We start from the raw sequence: 22049 nt of genomic DNA, 5'->3' as shown, positions 1-22049 counted from the left end.
ATATATATATATAATAATATTTTTTAATTTCCAAGTTTGGGGATTCATTTGAACCCCCTGAAGAGTGAAGATAACGTACATCGGCCATTGAGAAAACATGAATTCAATCATGTTTTATTTTATAATTTTAAATAAAACTGTGTTTTTCAAAACATGATCCAGAGGGAGTATATACAAAGTATACAATAATGGATGTGTAATAGAATTTTCCCACAACATAAGTCATTTTTATTTTTTTGTTAAGATTATTTGTTTATTCATTATTGTTTCGAGGGCGAAGATTTTGTAACATGTTCTCTTTTAGAGCATTCTCATCTTATTTTGCACAATAAATTTATATAACTTAAAAGTCACTTTATTTATTTTAAATCATCGCTTTAACAATATAACTTACACCCCATTCATTATTTTACAACTCAACCTATTAAAATAAACTTACTTTATCAAAATCAATAAATAAATAAATAATGCCTAAAAGAACCCACACCATACTCACTAGACCAAAGGAGAGAGAATAAAATAGTCTAAGTTTAATTTTGCATTATGCTATAGTAACATAAAAATAGATATTATTGAGCTAGTACTCAAAATATATATATATATATATAGATATATATATTACTATAGTATTACTTATTGCTTTCAACTGGATAAAATATTATTTTGATCTCTAACTTTATTTAAAATTTATTTTTCACCCTAAACCTTTAAAAATATTATTTAAAATATTTATTTGTTCTTAAACTTCACCAAAAGTTTTGATTTTTTGTCCCTAAATTATTAAAAAAAGTTTTTTTTTTTTTCATTTCTATTTTTTCCTCTAAACTATTAAAAAACCTTGTTACAAAGTTTAAGGATTAAAAAAGAACTTTTTAAAACTTGGAAACTAAAAACAAACTTTAATAATTTTAGAGACCAAAATAGTATTTTATCATTTTTCAAACACATGGATGAAGTTGCATTTTTTGTGTTTTTTAGTGGCAGGGTATTTTGCATTTTCCAATGGAGTATTCACATCAATTTGTGCAAAAATTTATGTCAATTTTAGCATAAAAACTTACTTTTTCTATTGTTTGGTAAATTGTTCTCTTTTTTCATACACAGCAACATAATCCACTCTCTTCTTTCATCATCGTAAAGAAATAATAAAAAACTAAATGCAAAATAAATAGTGTCAATGCAAATCTATACGATTATTGTAGCAAACTTATAAATTTATACAATTATACACTAACTGATGTAGGTAATATTTAGACAAAACCATGTAAATTTTATACATTTTTCTATTATACATCCACTAATACGAGCGGTGTCATTATCGATTCTAGGAAGGTGCTAGGTAGTTTTGCTGGGCCACTTGGCAAAAGAATCCTATAAAGTAGTGTTGAATAATGGAACCATGTGCAGTGTGGCGTAGCTATTAAGGGACTGAGGGGGGCCTCTACCCCCCCACCCCCCCCCCCCCCAAAAAAAGGAAAAAATTAAAAAAAAATAAAATATCTTATTAAATAACCTTATCATTTTGCCCCCATACCTAATAATATATAAACATTTTCTATTCTTAAAAAAAGATTTGTGACCACCCTAAGTTTTTTTATGTCCAATAAGATTAAACTTTGGTCCATAATTTGGTCCACTTAACAATATATTAGGGCATTTCAAGCAAAAAGAAAAAGCCAAAAAAAAAAAAAATTTGCACTTCTATATTTACATTTCATACAAAAAAAAAAAAAAAAACATATGTATGGCCCTCCCTAAGATAAATTTCTGGCTCCGCCACTGACTGTGTGAGATAATAAGGTTTCAAAAGTTGGAAAAGAAAGTGGAAAATAATGTCACCATTTCCTCAAGTGTCTTGCTTATTATTGTCAGGACCCTAACATTAATTTCCTGGTTGTTAATTTTAAAAAATGCAACTCTTCTACATCTTATCTAAAATTTATTTATTTTTGGAATGGATAGGAGAAATTATAGAAATCATAAGCTAGTAATATTTCACTAAAGATTAGTTTATCATGTATAGGCCAGAAAGAAGAATACTTATTTGATGGATTTATAAGTTTAGCTTCAACTTAATTATATATTTTGTATTTGCATCGTTTTGCTTTGTTTTATAAATTCTATATTAATTAATGACAACATATGTAAGAGTTCTTTTTGTAGATAACCGACAAGACGAGCCCACAGCGTGGGCTGGCAATCCACTATGAAGAGTCGGGGCCACCAATTTTTGCTTTTGCTTTAGAAAAAATAGGCTTACACAAAAATAAAGGCATTCCCTAAAAGCCTTTTGTTTGCTGAATATTTCCTAAAGCATTAATCCACCTGGCATTTTGGTTTCTTTCCTGAGAAGTTTGAAGGCTGAAGTAGTGAAAAGTTTTCTTCTTCCGCTTGTGTAAGTATTTTTAGTTGAACAATTGTCGCTGTGACTGAGTTTACTGCTAGTATATCCATCTTTCAAAGTGGTTGGAGAATATGCAAGATTCTGAATAGGTAAAAGGCTAAGGTATGCTAAATATCAACTAATTTTGACACAGTTATTCTACTTTCTTTAATCATGTTACTTAATTTCTCTGGTGCCATGGCCCTGAATTAACTCGATCGTATGTTGTACTCCACACTCATTTCATTTTATTTTTGTCTATACAGAAAGAAAAAGAAAAACAAATTACGAGTAAAACAAGAGAAGGGGACATTGAAGATCAAATAAGGTAATTATTGGAATTATATTCATCCAATTTATTTATTTTTTGACGTAAAGAAAAGGTAAGACATATTCAGCCATGTTAACATCACAGAAAGTAGAATGAAAGTAACAGATCTAAGCCATCTCGTTGCTCTTGGGAAAACGATAATAATATGCCTTCTCTAAGTTATTATACTTGTCAATTTAATTTAATTCAAGAAGGCGCATCAAATTATTTATTTATTCTCGTGAAACAATAAATTTTGATTATGCGTAGTTAGAGATATCCTATCCAGACTTGGACCCGGCCGAATCGTTCATCTTGGTGGAATTTGAATTGAAGTTGTTCGATCCGATCACTTGGTCTATCGTGAATAAATGTTGGGTTTCTCATCTGAAATCCAACTTCAATTTTGACTCCAACTCCAACTTGCCAAAATAGTGCCATTCTTAGCATATATGTGAGAACTTTTTGCCAAATTGGTGAGATCATAGCCAATTTAGCAAATCTTAGCCCAATCTAGCAGAGTCTCCATCAAATATGGCAGATTTGCCATGATTAGTCCATGCCACCAAGTTTGAACCAATTTGAACGGATCAATTGTCAGAACACATAAGTTGTAACAGTTGATGACTCATATACTTGCCGTTAACACCAACTGGATAAATCTAAACTTGCCATGAATGGGTCAATTGTTTGGTTGACCCTAAAACCAACTTCAATTGACCCATGGAGAGCCCTATGCATAATAAAGTCATACACTCAACCCTATATTGGAGTTTAGTTTGTGAAAGATTTTATCCATGGAATCACATCCTAAGTGTATAAGAATATGAGATTATCACATTTGGTTTGTTACTCATATTGGCAATGCTTGGGTCTAGTGCATTGGGTTACTAGACTCAAACCATGTCCTACTCATATGATGTTGGAATCTTTGACAAAAATATCTATAAACCATTAAATTGACCAAAATAACCATGTGACCACAAAACTGATCAAAACAACTCGATCTCCAAAATGATAATAAATCCTCTTAAAATCTTTAAATGACACAAATACTCCAAAACTTCCAAATTGAACAAAATATCTATGAAATTTCCTAAATGATCAAAATTCTCCCCCTTAACTACCTCCCAAATCTGCAAAATAACAAAAACCCTTGCGAAATAACCATAATATTCATGAAGTATCCAAATAGCCAAAATATCCCCTAAATACCAAAATCTCTAAAATGACTTAAATATCCCCTAAGATCTCCAAAAATACTCCCACAAACCTTTAAAATTACCAAAATATCTTCAAACCTCCAAGATACCCCTAAAACCACTAAAATGATAAAAATAACTCTGAGATACCCAAAATACCTCTCCTCAAAAGATTCAAAATGCCAAAAGTACCCCTAAAATTTTTTAAATAACCAAATTTTATATAAATACACCTTATACAAAAACAACAAATGCTTTAAACATTTATAAATTATTTTTATTCTCTAACAATATAGGATATATGTACAAGATACATTTTAGATCTATAAATTGCCATGTGTGAAGCTCATAAAAACCAAAAAAAAAATAAAAACTGCCATGTGAGGTCAAAGATTCCAACTTCTTAAAGCCCTTCATTTAGTTTTCTAGGATTCTTTACTTCATAAAAAATGTATTAGGGTGAAGGTGATGGTGCATTTGGAACTATTGATAACTTGAGAGAACTTGGATTCTCTCAACACAATACACACACACACACACACATACACACACGCTAGCCTCATCACACACACTTTACGTGTGCGATGAGTTTTTTTTTTTTTTGGTCTTGTGTTATAATTTTCCCTTAAAAAAAAGGATAAATTTTTTTTGAAGACATGGATTAGTAGGAGAGTATCCTATTTTATAGGCATTTTAAGTGGAGTTGGGGATATATTTTTACCAGGTTGTCCTCAAGTTTTTTTTTTTTTTCCTGTTAAACGTAAGGTTTGAGAGTATTTTTGAACCACATAAAAGTTCAGTTCAAAGAGGGGAATCCTCTTATATATAGTATAGATTCAACTTCTATGATGGATTCCCTATTTGGGTTTCAACATTTTGCGTACTAAAATAACATGATTCCCTATTTGGGTGTCAACATTTATACTATTAACAATAAGATTATCTGTTTGAATTTCAATATTTTGCGTACTAAAATAATAGGATTTATAATGTTGAAGCCCTTCATTTATTTATACTATTAATAACAGGATTCCCTGTTTAGGTTTTAACATTTTGCGTACTAAAATACCCTTACACAAATTCTTTAACTCTCTAAAATATCCCCTATCATTTAATTAAATAATTTTAAATTAAAAAACATAAACTGGTTAAAAGAGTAATTTAGTGTTCCTAAAGTTTAGGCTTTTTACTTTATTTTCTTCATTCAGTCTAAAACTTAGGATATTATCTCTATCTCATTAAATTAAAAAACACAAAAGCAAAAAAATAAAAAAGAGCATTGTTGCATGCGCAAAGTGCATGTGACAAGTCTAGTGTGTGTGTGTGTGTAACACACACACACACTAGCCTCTAAGCATGTGCGTTGCAAGTGCTCAGAGGCTCTTATATATATATATATATATATATTTGGGTAAAAGTTAATAATTTGCATCTATTATAATTTAGAAAAATATATATTTTTTTTTCAATCAAATAAAAATGATAAGCTTTAGAGATAAGAAAAAATAAGATGAATGTAAGGGGAAAGAAAGCTAAATTTTAGTAGTTCTCTTAATTTTTTATTTTCTTTATTTTTTATATTGAGGTTTTTTACTTTTATTTGGATGAAAAAGGAATAAAAATGCTAAATTTTAGGGAATAAAAAGATGAACATGAAGGGAAAAAAACATCATAAATTTTAGGAGTTTCCTTTTTAAATTCAAAATGAAATTTGTTATTTGACATTTATGACCCTATTTTTAAAAGAGAAGTTACCATTTATTAATGAAGGTATTTTTAAACTATATAAAAGTCTAGTTCAAAGAAGAGAATCCTCTTATATATAGTATAGATATATTCAACTTCTACGATAGTCACTAGCCTCTAAGCATGTGCGTTGCAAGTGCTCAGAGGCTCTTATATATATATATATATATATATTTGGGTAAAAGTTAATAATTTGCATCTATTATAATTTAGAAAAATATTTTTTTTTTTTTCAATCAAATAAAAATGATAAGCTTTAGAGATAAGAAAAAATAAGATGAATGTAAGGGGAAAGAAAGCTAAATTTTAGTAGTTCTCTTAATTTTTTATTTTCTTTATTTTTTATATTGAGGTTTTTTACTTTTATTTGGATGAAAAAGGAATAAAAATGCTAAATTTTAGGGAATAAAAAGATGAACATGAAGGGAAAAAAACATCATAATTTTTAGGAGTTTGCTTTTTAAATTCAAAATGAAATTTGTTATTTGACATTTATGACCCTATTTTTAAAAGAGAAGTTACCATTTATTAATGAATGTATTTTTGAACTATATAAAAGTCTAGTTCAAAGAAGAGAATCCTCTTATATATAGTATAGATATATTCAACTTCTACGATAGAGAATGGATAATTTGAGGCATTGTTCTATTGAAGCATTAAATAACTTCTCTTTATTTACAAGACCACAATTCTTATCTTGCACTGCTAAGCAAGGTCATTTTAATCCGGAAAGGTACAACCATTTTGTAACCAAAAGCAAAATATGAAGGAAATGGGGCATGTTGGTCCCTAATTGAAAACTATTTACACCGAATGTTCTGATCCACCATGTTTTAATCCTGGTTTTGATCCACCATGCTTTGCTACATATAAAAGTATAAAACCAATAAATAGGCATCAAACATGTTTTGCCTGTTGATGCCTGATGGTCTACATATATTTATAGACCTCTTAACTTTAGGGCTCTGCTTGTGGATGTAGTTGCCTTCTGTATATTTGCACATAAGTCGTTATTGGCATTATCATTTTTCCTTGGTATATAGAGTATAGCCTAGAGTAGAAAATTAAGGGAAATAACACCAATCTCTATAAAAACATTATGGCATTAATCTCAAAATTTTAGGAAATGAGAGTCTCACCCGGCCCCTAAACTCTGTGATAAGTATTATTAACATATTTGATCAAAACAGTGGGGGCTCCACTTGTATGTGAGGGTAGTCCCAGGACCACCCTCACTTGCCAAATTTGTTTTTTATACTTAGCATAAAAAAAATTATATAAATAATTAGTTCAAACTAATCTGTTCTGTGACCACCCTGACTTGAAAAAAATATACACACACACTTACAAAAAAAATATTATACACTAAATTAACCTATTTTGAGTAACCTAATAAAAATGTTAAACACCCTGATCTGAGAATCATAAGAATTTGAGTTCAACAAAAATAAGAGTAATGCTACATCTATAATATTTTCACAATAAATATTATGTGGTAAGCTGTTACTAATTATTTTAATTTGGGCTCAACATTGACATGTTTTACCTACCAATAATAGTTTGTTGCATAAGATTTGTTGTGAAAATATTGTGATTATTTTATTGTTCTCATTTCAGCATTTTCAATTTTCAATTTCCACTTTATTTCTTATTAGTCTTTTTTTTTTCTTTAACTTTGTTAGTACAAATTTTTTTTAATATTTCATGTATTTGTGTGGTTTTTTTTTTGTGATGTTGATATATTCAAGTTATCTCTTTATTAGATTTTGTATAATTTAAATTTCTTAGTGACACCCTAAAAAAAATTCCTAGAGCCGCCACTGGATCAAAATCTATGATTTGTCTTTGGCTTATCCTATTTTTGTTGACTACTTTTTCTTTGTTAATTAATAATGTTTTTAATTTGTCTTTGACTTATTGACAAAATAATTATTCATCCCTAGGTTACTTGATTTTTCCAAAAAATTAGAAAGAGTTGATTCAAATAGGATAATCCAAGGGTGAAAAAGAGATTTTATAATATACGTTATATTTATTATAGAGCTCAAGGAGATAATTTGAGGATCGATATTTCTTTTTACCTCAAGAGAGGGAGAAATTTGCCATTTAGAATTATTTTGGCAACTATTTTGTTAGTTGGCATGTTTTTGAAACATTTTAGCAAACTAGTATCTTGAGCCTTAGGTGCTCAGATTCCTCGAAGGAATTCGAGTTTTTAAGACTTGAGTTCTAAGTGTGGCAAAACTGAGGTGAACATAAAAATCCATGTGTACTGCTTTCTTCTTCCTCCAACTTTCTTCTTTCTTCTTTCTCCCAATCTCTTCTTCTCCTTCTTCAATATGCTTTCTTTTTTCTCCAGTTCTTCTTCTTCTCCTTTCTCAAACATCCAAACCCATTTCTCAAACACCCAAACCCTAAAATTAGAGAAATACTCATTTCTATAGATCCAAATCAAAACATAACCCCATGGTATGGAACGACAGACCTCTTTTTGAGGTTTCAATCTCGGCACTAGAGCGGTGGCAAGCAACGTTGATGTAGGTAGCTTGGGTTTGTTTTTGGTCCGACTCTTTTCTCTTTCTCTTAGCTTGGACTTGTTTTTGGTTTTACAGTTTAGGATGAAATGCAGTGTTGTGCTTTAGGAAACTCAAGTTTCATGTGGATAATTTTCCACATCATCTCTTACTAGCACATGGAACTTGAGCCTTAAAGGCTCGAGTTTGATAAGCAATCTCAAGTTCCACAAATTCGAGATTCTAGTTTACAAATATGTTTCATAAACATGCTAACTAACGAAATTATTCCAAAAATCATGTTAAATAGCAAAAAAATTCCTCTAGAGAGATTGATGAAATTTTCTTAAGAGGGATTTTTTTGTTGAAGAGTAGCATTTATTGTTGTTACATTTCTATTGAACCACATTAGCAGTCACATTATCCACTTATTTTCAACCTCTTCTTTTCTCTTTTTAAACTTTTCTTCTCCCTGTTTAAAAAAAAAATCTATCTTTTTCTTGTTAGTCCACACCTACTATTAGACTTCCTTCAATATTTCTTCTCCATCTTTGTCTCTTTATCTCCCAACTACTTTCTACTTTACCATTACACTTCATCATATTCTTTTTTTTTTTTTTTTTGAACACTTCATCATATTCTCTTTCTTATATTTTAACACTCCTTCTCCCCATTTTATTTTGTATAAATTTGATTCAAATTTTTCCCGCACAAAACTGTGAGTACCCCCCTCTCTCTCTCTCTCTCTCTCTCTCTCTCTCTCTCGCGGCAGATTTTTGTTCTTTCTTATAACTCTAATTAAGTTTGATAGTTTTTTTTATTTTTATTTTATAAATATGTGTTTTGGTATTGTGTTTTTAAAATTTTCCATCTCAAAATCTTTTCTCTCCGTTTTATAGTTTTGGTTGAATTTTGTTTTGGGTTAATACTTAGTATTTTTTTGGAAATAAAAATTTGAGCTTATATCAAAACACAATCTATATGGCTATGAAATTGAATATACCTACCAATTGTTTGAGCAATAAATTATTATGAAGTCTATCTTTTATTTCTTTGGTTTCATTTTTAATTTTGGTTAAAATAATACTGTAATTTTGTGATGAGTTTTGACTATTATGATAATTTCCTCATTCCTTAAGAAATGATAAATTTGAAAAATATAAAATTTAGTTGTATATTAGGCAAATATAATACACTACAACAGAAATGAGAAGAATACGGTTCACCTTAAAAACCATTTAACCAAACAAACAAAAAGTAATAGAATGATATATTTGTAAAGATAGAAAATACTTCTAGAAATCTTTTTTTTTTTTTTTTAAATAAACAATAATTGAAGTAATTGTTCATTTAATATTGAAAGTTCAAAATGGGTATGAAACACCCTTGAACGTTTAGACCCCAAATTACAAATTATCAATTTAAGCTTATAATCAAACAATTAATGTGCGGAACATGAACATAAGCCAACCATAGAATTGATATCTAATCTAAGCCAAATATAAACACATCCACAGCAGTAAATATTAGGCAAATATAAAGGGAAGGAAGATGCAAACACACGAACAACACAAGCAGAAACTGAAGTCCTCGGCGTAAAACCTCTCCGCCGCTCTCCAAGCGGTGAAATAATCCACTAAAGAATGTAGTTGGGATACATGAACAGCAGAAAACCCTTTATGCCTAATCTACCCAAGTACCTAAGCCCTCCAAGCTTCTTGTTCCAATGAGGTTGCACCGAACCTATTTCTTCTTTAGTTTCTTGGATTCCGCTACTAGACCATAGCATCAACCAATGTATATTGGTTCCTTCCTAACTGCTTCCCAAAAGTACCAAATAAACCTTCTCACAAACGTGGGTATGGTGAGATAAAGATTTGGTAAAGAACCTCTCAAGGGTATGACAATGGAGAGGAAGAGAGTAGAGGAATTTGAGGAGTTTCTTATTGAAGATTAGGGATGAGGCAATCTTGTTTTTCTCTAGGGTTTCTTTCTCAATTTTTTTCTTTGGAAGCTCTCTTAATTTAGTGGGTATAAGGGTCTATATATAGTGATGTGTGTTTGGAATACGAAGAGTCAGTTTTTGCCAAACAGGGTTAGTTGGCGGCTTGGCCTCGCGGCTTGTCCAAGTTGCGAATTCAAGTCGCGACATAACGGCTTGGCCAACCTGGGACTTTTGTCCTGTAGTGCGACAGCTGGCGCGACCCTTCAGCTCCCCTGTGTACTTCTCACGTGCCTGCAGTTGGCGGCTTGTCAGTCACGAGTCCTAGCCGCAAAACTCTGCTTCTTTGCACAAACATGAGATTTTCTTCACACTCTCTTCACACTCTCTTCACACACTACCCTTACATGAATCCCACTTAAATACATGGTTACTAAGTGCTAAATTACAAGCAAATTGGCACGGAATAAACTCAACAAGATGGTTGATAAATTTCAACCTTACAAATATATTATACCCCATTAAATAACATTTATATACTGCAGCTAGTTTTTTTTTTTTTTTTTTGGAGGAAAAAGACAGTGTAGCTTGATTAATTAAAATTGGCTAGTTGCGTGAGTTTCAGTTAGCTCAACTGGTAAAGTCTCTGATGGTTGAATAAGAGATCTGGGGTTCAATTCTCGCCTATACCAAAAACTGATTGGTGTCTTGGTCTGATGATAAAGAGCGTTCATTAAAAGCGGACGCCATAAGTTAAAACTCTCTTAAAAAAAAACGTAAAAGTTTATCTCCTCAAAAAAAAAAAAAAAAAAAAAAAAAAAAAGGGCTAGTTTCAATTAAATTAAGGAAACTTTTTTTTAAGAGATAAAATAAGGAAACGAATTGAGCTTGTGTTGTATCATTTAAGCCTTACCACTGATGGACTCCGCTTATTGAGGAAAGTAGTGTCCATGTAAAGAGAAGCATTATAGACTTATAGTAATAATCTTTTCATTCTTACGTTACATTTGAGTAATCTTGATACCAATTGCTAAAGTTGATGATTCAATTCCTTTTATATATATATATAAAAATAAAATTAAAAAATTAAAAAAGGAGAAAGAATCTCTTACCATCCTTTTTCATCTTGACAGGTGAATAGCAAGGAGAATTGGAAGCAAGTGCAATTAATTCCTCAATTTACTTTATTGCGCAGTTGGTGGCAAGTTTTTTCCTTGTCACTTGTACCCACTAGTGTGTCAACGAGGTATACCTTGACTTTTGAAATTTTCACGTTATCTTTAATCTTGTTCCCTGTTTAAGAAGTATAACAGTCTTTTATTTTCAGATAGGATGGACATATTGACGCGATGCACGGGCTCCATTGCAGCTGAAGTTGTAAAATGCACAGCAAAGCCCGTCATACGTCATGTTGGTTATTTGTTCCGTTTCAAGAAAACTGTTGATGATCTTACCAAAGCAAAAACAGACCTGCAAGTAGAGCAGCAAAATGTGAAAGAGGCTATCGAGCGAGCTGCAATGAACAATGAGATTGCTAAGAAGGATGTAGAAAGGTGGTTGACAAATGTGAATCAACTCATGGAAGAAGTACAGGATTTGGAAAATAAAGTACAAGTAAACTTGAGGTTCTGTAACGGCTGGTGTCCTTATTGGATTCGGCAATACAAGTTATGTAAGGAAGCCATACAGAAGACAAATGTTGTCAAAGAGCTCCAAGATAAGGGCAAATTTTCTGAATTGACCCATCGTGCTCCGACTCCTGGCATAGAGATCTTTTCGTCCAGTGATTTCGAGGTGTTTGAATCGAGAAAATTGGCTTTCCAACAAATTATGGAGGCCTTGCATGATGATAACAGTAAAAGGATTGGACTGCATGGAATAGGGGGGGTTGGAAAAACAACACTGGTGAAGGAATTGCACAAGAAAACCAAAGAACTAAATATTTTCGATGAAATTGTGATGACTGTTGTGTCGTTGACTCCAAACGTTAGTAGAATTCAAGGTGAAATTGCAGGCTTTTTAAATTTGAAACTTGATAATGAGAGCGATATGCCAAGAGCAAGTCAAATATGCTTAAGAATAAAGAGTGTAGAGAGGATCCTCATAATCCTTGATGATGTTTGGAAAGAGGTCCCCTTAGAAGCTATTGGAATTCCATCTTGTGATGATCACAGTGGTTGCAAGTTGCTTTTGACTACACGAAGTGTGCATGTATGCAATTTAATGCGTTGTCAAAGTAAAATTCCATTAAATTTCTTAGTGGAGGAAGAATCATTGGCTTTGATGAAAAAAACCGCTATAGTTGATGATTGCCCAGGCTTGAATGATGTGGTACTAGAAGTTGTTAAAGAATGCAAAGGTTTGCCTATAGCAATCATTACAGTGGGAAAGGCTCTTACAGGAAAATCTCTCAATGATTGGAATGTGGCAATGCATCAACTAAGAAAGTCTAGACTTGTTGATATTGAAGGTGTTGATGAAGATAAAAATGCTTATGCATGTCTTAAGTGGAGTTTTGATCAATTAAAACGCAAAACCAAGTTATGCTTTTTGTTGTGTTCTTTATTTCCAGAAGATTATAATATTGCTATTGAAGAATTGACTAGATATGTCATGGGATTAGAGGAAGATGAAGATTTTCACTTACTTGAAGACGCAAGGTGCCAAGTGCGTGCAGCAATCAATAGCCTCAAAGATTCTTCTTTACTACTAGAAGGTTATAGCAAAGAATTTGTGAAGATGCATGACATGGTTCGCGATATTGGCTTATGGATAACATCAAAAGGGGAAAATGAATTTGAGATAAGAGCCTGTACTCGTTTAGAGAGAAACACAAACTTTGAAAGAGCCACAGCAATCTCCTTGATTGATTTCAACACCAAACAACTTCCTGATAAATTGGTATGTCCAAGACTCAACATTTTGTTATTGGGTGGAATTCAAAGTTCCAAAAATATCCCTAACGCATTGTTTGAAGGGATGAATTGTCTCAAGGTTTTAGCACTACATTACATAATCTTATCATCACAATCACTCGAATTATTGACAAACCTTCGGGCCTTATATTTGGAAAACTGCAATTTCAGTGATGACCTCTCTTCATTGGGAAAGTTAAAGAAACTTGAGACTTTAAGCTTTTGCAGATGTGGAATAAATGCATTGCCAAGTGAGTTAGGGGGAATGGCGAGTTTAAAAATGATATATTTGACGTTTTGTGATCAACTGCGACAGATTCCACCAAATGTGATACGAAGCTTATCCCAATTAGAAGAACTAATCATTGATGATGCTTTCCTGAATTGGGATGTTGAAGGGACAACCTCAGAAATAAGCAACGCTAACTTATCAGAGTTGAACTCATTACCCCGCTTCGTTATTCTCTCTCTAAAGTTGCACTCGAATCATTTACCTAAAGGCTTTGTTTTCCCGGACTTGCATAGATATTTCATATCAATTAACTGGCCGCCATGGACTCATGTGACACTTCACGACAATGGTAGTTCAAGATGTATTGACTCAAGAACTTTAGAAATCAATGATTTGAATGCCTCCTCAATGAACGCATTGAAGCCATTGTTCCGTACCGTGGAATATCTTTGGATTAAGTCTTGTGAGATGGAATGCATTGTTGATACAATTGGGGGAAATCATACCGTTACATCCCGTAATTTGGTCAAACTATATCTAAAGGAAATGAGCTGTCTGAGAACAATATGTGAGGGGCCCAACCAGTATGAAATCTTCAGCAATCTTACAGATTTTGAAGCATCTGGATGCCCGAGATTGATCAGTCTCTTCTCGCCGTCCCTTGCTCAAAGTCTAAAAAAGCTGAAACGACTCTCTCTTGACGGATGCGATGAGATGAAGCAAATAATTTCAGAGCAGGGAATGATATTGGAGAGTCACGGTCAACCAATATGTCTCCCAAAATTAGAGACTCTTGTGGTAGAGAATTGCGAAAATCTGGAATATATCTTTCCTATCTCAGTTGCTCGAGGTCTTCAGCAACTAGAAAGTCTAAAATTACTAGATCTTCGTCGATTAAAGAAAGTATTCGGCCAGAACAGAGAAGGAGAAGTTGGGGATTGTGAAATAGAGAGTCACCATCAACCTACAGGCTTCCCAAAATTAAAGACTGTTCAGGTATTGAATTGCGAAAATCTGGAATATATACTTCCGATCTCAATTGCTCAAGATCTTCCCCAACTAGAAAGTCTAGAATTACAACGTCTTCCTCAATTAAAGAAAGTATTCGGCCAGAACAGAGAAGGAGAAGTTGGGGATTGCGAAATAGAGAGTCACGGTCAACCTACAGGCTTTCCAAAATTAAAAACTATTTGGGTATGGAAATGCGAAAATCTGGAATATATCTTTCCTATCTCAGTTGCTCGAGGTCTTCAGCAACTAGAAAGTCTAAAATTACTAGATCTTCGTCGATTAAAGAAAGTATTCGGCCAGAATAGAGAAGGAGAAGTTGGGGATTGTGAAATAGAGAGTCACCATCAACCTACAGGCTTCCCAAAATTAGAGATGATTCTGGTACGGAGATGCAAAAATCTGGAATATATATTTCCGATCTCAATTGCTCGAGGTCTTCCCCAACTAGAAAGTCTAGACTTAGGAGATCTTCCTCAATTAAAGAAAGTATTCGGCCAGAACAGAGAAAGAGAAGTTGGGGATTGCGAAATAGAGAGTCACGGTCAACCAATATGTCTCCCAAAATTAGAGACTCTTGAGGTAGAGAATTGCGAAAATCTGGAATATATCTTTCCTATCTCAGTTGCTCAAGGTCTTCAGCAACTAGAAAGTCTAACATTAGTAGGTCTTCTTCAATTAAAGAAAGTATTCGGCCATGAAGAAGGAGGAGATGATGGGGATGGAAACAACAACGTGCTATCTAAGTTGAGAAAGTTAAGATTAGAGAACTTACCAGAGCTTGACAGTCTGGGTGGAGGAAATAGCTCTTCGGTTTGGCGATCATCGGAGAGGCTATACATGGTGAACTGTCCTAAAGTGAAGTCGTCATTTTTTGCTAACGTGGAAGAGAATGTGCCAGCTCCGCAAAAGGTAATTTCCTAATTCTGTTTATTCTACTGTTTCTTGGGTTTTGCACTTTTTTTTTTTTTGGACAAAAACTAGTGCCCCGGTGTTTGAATTCCATTTTTGTTAGATGGTCATGAGATGAAAATAGTAAACAAACCAAAATAAATAAATCGGAATACTAAAAGATTTTCAACTAGTGTACTGTTGCTCAGGAGTTGGGACTTGCGCGTATTTAAATTAAAAAAAAAAAAAAAACTGTTATACTTTTAATTGAAGCCATGTCACATACTCACATGTAATAATAATGATAATATTAATAATAACATTTGTAATGGGCATGACAAATTTAGAATTTTCCACTAACAATCTATTTGTTTTAAGGAAAAATCTTATGTAAATATAGTTTTTTTTATCCTTTATATTTTCATATGCTTGGTAACATCAAAACAAAATTGGGTTAAGGAAAACTGTCTCTTAATTTATCCTAGCTTAACATGAGATAAAGTTGTTTTTCGCTAAAAAATTTTTAAAAACAACTTTATCTCACACAAAGTTAAAAAGAGAAATAAAAAAAATATTTTCTTAAATTATTTTAATATCATTACCAAATCAATATATATATATATAAGTAGAGACCTCATATACGAGAGCATGAGGTTCTGCCAAATGGCGTATTGTATGACATTTTTTTCATTTGGGCTTTCACCTTATCTAAATTTAGCATTTATATCAAACTATTAAGTAATGATATATGCATTTATTTTGATGTATTAATAAAATTCAAAGAATTTGTATACATTTATTATTTGAAATGCTTTGGATAGATATGGATGGATCTAAAAAAATCATGAGAAAGATAGGAATTAAGAAAACTTCTCAATTTTATGCATAAGACTAACTCCAATGCAAAATTGCAAGAGTCAAATTCAACAAATATTGAGTAATATGATCATTTGTCTCAACATTTGTCAAATATAAATCCCCATTTCCTTTGGACTTAAAAATCAAACTTCCATAATTTCTCTCACAATATCTTTGATTCCCTTTCTGAGAGGTACGTTAACTTTCAAAATATTATGTCCGTCTTTAGTATTTTGTTTAGATTTTATGCATTTGTTTTTATTGATGTAGCATTGTAATGTGGTTAGGATGGTTTTTTGTATGATGCATATACTTGGTAATGATTTGGAGTATATTTAGTGTTTTGGCTGCTTTTATTTCAATTAAAATTTGGAGGTTAAATTGTGATATTATTGCGTCATTATGGCATTATTGTTTCTGTTGTTGTATTCTAGCAATTTTTATAGCTAATCAATTAAGATATCATTCTTTCAACTTTCACCCTATTATAATTAAGGTCTTAGAAAATCAAACTTTTCTTTAATTAAAATATTAATGGGCCTTAATTTTATCTCATTTCAATTCTGAAACTAAAGAAAAGTTACTTTCACTAACATAAAAATTATAGGTGTTGATATAGTGGGGATAGAGACTTTAGTGGCATAAGAAATATAGAAATTAACACTATAAAATCTATATATAAAGCATAAATCATACAAGAAAGACACCTAAGAACTACCAGCTTTGTAGGTGCTATTGTGAGCATAATATGGTGACATTTGTTGGTTGCATGACTTACAAGAATTTCCCCCCAATTTATTTAGTTTCAATTTTGTTTTACTAGAAAACTTTATAGTTGAATTATGACAAACAATAATAGTATTCATGAAATCAATGGATCATAAATAATTTTTTACTAAATTTATCAAAATGCACCGCGCATCACGTGGGATATCCCCTAGTATAAGAAAATTGTGAGTCCAACACACGCGGCTAGCCCAAAGGATGAGCTTGCCATCCAAGATTAGGGATTCCAATCTCTAATAGTAATAGGAATAGAAAAAGTCAAATATACACATGTAAGACAAAATTCAGAGTTACAGCAAAAAATAAATAACATAAACATGCCTCTAGCCATAGTTGTCTAAGTCTTTGAAGAAAAGAAGACTCATTATATGATGATAGTGTATATAAAAGAGTCTTTTAGTCTATGGCCTTTACCTCACACATTTCCTTTTGATGGAGACAGGCTATATATATATATATATATATATATGTATATATATATATATATATATAGTAACTAGTGCACCGGTGTTTGAATTCCATTTTTTGTTTGAGGTGAAAATAGTAAACAAACCAAAATAAATAAATCGGAATACTAAAAGATTTTCAACTAGTGTACTGTTGCTTAGGAGCTAGGACTAGCACGTATTGAAATGAAAAAAAGAAAAAGAAAAAAGAAACTTGTTATACTTTTTTAGGTAAGATTATTATTTTTTTAAATCATAAAACCAAAAATAAATGCAAAAGAATAACGGGACCATAAAAATTAATTAATTTGTGTTGTGTTCATATATTTTATACCATGAAATAAAGGTATATCCAATTCTCTCATTGTCTTCTACTCATCAATAGTGCGATATTAAGACATAGTGTAGGCAAGTGTGTATGCATATGTTTTATAGATGATTTAAAATTAAACTATGGTAGAATATGGCTTTACATTATGCACCAAATATTCTCTCTACTTATATACCCAAAACAAAAACTAACTAACTAAATTACCTAAACCTAAATCATATTTTTACCCCTAATTTAAAAAGAAAAAAAAAATACCCATAGGGGTTTCAGCGTCTTGATGGTGGTGGGAGGCTAGTATAACAGAGTTAGTGACCCCTCAGATTTCTATTTCTTTCTCTTTCAAATGTTTTATTAGTCTCAGGTCTTTTATTTTGGTAATATATAGGGCAATAGTGTGTTTTATTTAACAATCCACAACATTTTTGTGCCTCTCTATTTCTCTCTAGAGCCTTATCTCGTTAGTTAGTATTATTAGTCCTTACTTTTTTTTTCTTTCTTTTTTTTCTTTTTTTTAAATACTAAAACAATGAGTATGCTAAAAGACATGAAAAATAGTGGAAGGTGTGGTGTAAGCTTAGACAATTAATGAGATATTAATGAGATAACAGTAAAATAAAGAGGTAAAAAAATTAGAGTAAAATTAGAGTACCACTTGGCAGGACCTCATGCACTCTCACATGAAGTCTCTGCTTTTATATATACTAGTCACAGACGCAAGCGTTGCGCATGATAATTTTTTAGATAAAATACTATTTTAGTCCCTAGACTTTATAAAGAGTTTTTTTTTTTTTTTTTTTTAAGTCATGGTGTATGAAGATTATGATTATATATATATATATATATATAATTTCCCTAGTTAGAGTTTGATTAGTTTTAAGTTTAAATTTTGTATTATTATATTTATTTGTTGATTTTATTGTACTATAAATTTTTTAATGTCCTCCGTATAGCCGCCTCTATTTTATTTCTTACTCCTCTTTACCACTTTTTTATTTTCCAAATAACAGTTATTAATTAACGTTTGATTTCATTTTTTTTTTTCTTCCTTCATTTATTCTTTATTACTTTGTATGTTCCCTTCCTAGTTGTAAATTTTATGGTTATTAATAAGAAATAGATATCATGGATGGCTTAAATAGTTATAGATGTAGTTATGTTAGTGGTATGTCAAAGGGTTTTTTTTTTTTAATTTTTTTTATGGGGGATGTGGTTGAATTTAAATGTTAAATAAAATTATATGAGAAAAAAAATACATAACAATAAACACTAACTAATCCAAATAATTCTATGTAATATAATAATAGTACATTCTTATATACTATTTTTAATTATTTATAATGCAATATGATAATATTTAACAATCAAAGTTATAAAAAAATAAAATAAAAAATAAAAGAACTTAAAACACAAAATTAAATCCCATCAACCAAAATAAAGTTCTAAAGAATACAAAACTTTATCAAGCTAAAATAGAGATGCAAGAAAAATAAAAATAAAAATCCACCAAAAAATTGAGGGAGAAAGAGTGGGAAATAACCACTTTTTTGTGAGAGAAAATTATGTAAAGAATGGAAGAGAAAATGACAAATTTATACTAAGAGGATGATAATAAAAAGAAACAAAATAAAGGAAGATAAAAGGAAAGATGAAAAGTGATATCAAGGTAGAATGTTTGGGGAGACGAAAAGGTAAAGAGAAGGAGAAAAGTTGGAGAAAGTGTAAATGTTAAAAAAAAAAAAAAATGAGTACAATTTGATGAGCATAATAAAAAATTATATTTTTAATTTTTTAAAACAAAAAGAGAGAGAGAGAGAGAGAGAAAATATAAATAATTTAATGATAAAGAGGATGCGGTTAAATTTCAGCATTGAGTAAAATAGAAGAGAAGAAAAAAATAAGAAAAATTAAAAGACATAACAATAAACACTAAATTATCCAAATTATGGTATGTAATGGAATACTATTATATTTTTATCTACTGTATTTAATTTTTTATAATGTAATCAAATAAAATTTAACAATCAAAGAGCAAAATAATAATAATAATAATAATAACTTAAAACAAAGAACTAAATCATATCAACCTAAAATAGAGTTCTTAAAAACACAAAAATTTATCAACCTAAAGCGGAGATGTAATAAAAAATAAAAATCCACCAAAACATTAAGAGAGAGAGAGAGAGAGAGAATTATGCAAAGAATGGAAAAGAGTGACAAATTTATAATAAGAGGGAAGGGATAAGAAGAGACAAATAAAGGAAGATAAACAGAAAGATGAATAGCAATATTAAAGTAGAGGGTAGAGTGGAGATGAAAATGTAAAGTTGTTATATACAATTATGTATTTTGTTGGCTTTTATTCCGTGCCAAATTTGATTGTAATTATTATCAATCGTTTATACCCTGTATCTATTGTGGGATTTGTTGTAAGGGATGTGTGATAGAGAGAGGGTGTGAAGACTCAAGCGTTTGAAGGCTGAAGAATTCTCGCGGGTATGTCGCGACCTAGCTTCCCGTGAAGTGAATCATGTGCCATGCACATGCTGGAATGCGAAGAGTCAGGCTAGGTGGAGACAGCTGTGTCTCGCAAGTATCTCGCGGGTAAGGCCTTCCCGCGAGACACCCACGAGGCAATCTGTTCTGCCAGCCTGTACTGAATGACTCACACTTTCTGTACCTATGCTATATATACCCTCATTACCTACAAATGTTGAGGAATGCTTCAAAGAGAAAAACCCTAGCCAAACACATTGAGAATTAGAGGTTGTCATCCCCACCTTTCTCTATACACTTGCTTGTGGTATCTCCTCAACTCTTCCCTCTCCATTTCCATACCATTGAGAGGTTGATAGCCCAAACACTTACCACACCCTTTGAGAGCGTTGTGTGACGTTTTGGTGCTCCTAGGAAGCATTGGAAGAAGCCTGGAATGGTAGATGCAACATGAAGCTTGTTGCGGGATCCGGAGAGCTAGACAAGACACAGTTCCGAGAAATCTTATTGGAGTAGGAGCTTAGAGAGCTTAGGTACATCGGGTAGATTAGGCTTGGAGGGTCTCTTGCTAACCCATGTATCCCAACTGATTGTCTAGTGGATCGATTTCCGCTTGGAGGGCGGCGAAGAGGTTTTTCGCCGAGTTCTTCGGTTTCCTCTTCGAAAACACGTCTCAGTGTTTTTTGTGTTTACATCTTTCTTCCCTACTCTTTTATATTCCATTATACTGCTGTGTTGCTTAGTTTATGGATTAAAGTAGCTTATTTGTTCATCCGCTCGCATTTACACTATTCCGCACTTAGTATTAAGTTAGTGTAAAATCGATCGAGTCGTAACTTTAATTGGAGGGTTTAAATTGCTTTTGTGTTTTCAACACATTTCCGAGCTTTCAGAAAAGGTAAGGGAAGAAGAAAGGTTGAAGAAAGTATAAATATCTAAAAAAATAAGTGAATGTAAAAAAAAAAAAAAAAAAATTATAGGAAAATTGGAAATAAAAAAGAGATATATATATATATATATATATATATATGTTAAAATCGACGAAGATGAATATGTAAAGTCAATAATCTATTTATAGATATATTTTTTTGTAAAAAAAAATAGGAATAAATAATAAATAATAATTATGAGGCTATGAGGTGGCACAACAGGAACTCAGCAACAATAAATGTCATGCTTCAGCTTTTAGTAATAACTAGTAGCAGACCCGCGCAATGCGCGGGATAATTTTGATGTCATATTATTTTTTGTTAAGTAAAGAATGAGAATAATATTTGAGATTTATAATTAATGGTCCCAAACTCATCTCACAATAATGTGATTACATTGTAATATATATAATAAATTTTATGTAAGTAAAGAAGTCTTTATCTTGATTTTGTGTGTGTGTGTGTGTGTGTATATATTTTTAGCAAAGAAACATGTTGCACTTTACTTTCAATTATTATATATAACAAAATATTTTGTAATACGTTAGAATAGTGTGAGATATGTATCAAAACACAACACAAATAAAAACTGGAAAATGTATAATTTTTATTAGAACGTGAATATGAATCTTGTTGGTTTCATATGAAAGCTAACATTATTTTGCATTTTTGGAGAAATTACTGAGCAATTTATCCAAACTTTGTTTCCATTTTATCACATAAGAACTATTAAAAAAAAATTATAATAGTTTCTATTTTGATAATCACTAAACTCATGTATGAGAATCAACTATTACAAAAAAATTTCTCCCCAAAACATATATTGATTTCTATTATTCCTTTCCATACAATTTAAAAAATGTGAACAACTAAGGAAGCTAAATGTGTAGTTGATCGTTTCTGCAAAAAATAAAAATGTGTAGTTGATCTTAGTCAATCAATAAATAGCATAAAAGGGGTAGGGGAAAGCAAATGTAATCACGGTATAATTGTTTATATATGTCCATATTTGTTTTTGTATAATAATACTCTTGCTTTCTAAAATATTCATGGTGCAACTGTAT

The 22049-nt window shown here is 31.4% G+C and overlaps 1 protein-coding gene across 1 annotated transcript; it reads left to right on the top strand.

Annotated features, from left to right (window-relative positions):
* Positions 1-2322: 2322 nt before the first annotated feature.
* On the top strand, positions 2323-15876 carry LOC112026960 (probable disease resistance protein At4g27220). Its single transcript, XM_065774080.1, has 4 exons — positions 2323-2506; positions 2650-2711; positions 11230-11342; positions 11424-15876. Exon 4 carries the CDS (start codon positions 11429-11431, stop codon positions 15173-15175), a length of 3747 nt encoding a protein of 1248 aa, XP_065630152.1. The 5' UTR covers positions 2323-2506; positions 2650-2711; positions 11230-11342; positions 11424-11428; the 3' UTR covers positions 15176-15876.
* The last annotated feature ends 6173 nt before the right edge of the window (positions 15877-22049 follow it).

The sequence above is a fragment of the Quercus suber genome, unplaced genomic scaffold, assembly GCF_002906115.3.
Source record: "Quercus suber isolate HL8 unplaced genomic scaffold, Cork oak 2.0 scaffold_7, whole genome shotgun sequence".
Taxonomy (NCBI): domain Eukaryota; kingdom Viridiplantae; phylum Streptophyta; class Magnoliopsida; order Fagales; family Fagaceae; genus Quercus; species Quercus suber.
The sequence above is the reverse complement of the archived record's forward strand: the minus strand, read 5'-3'. Positions and strand labels throughout refer to the sequence as shown.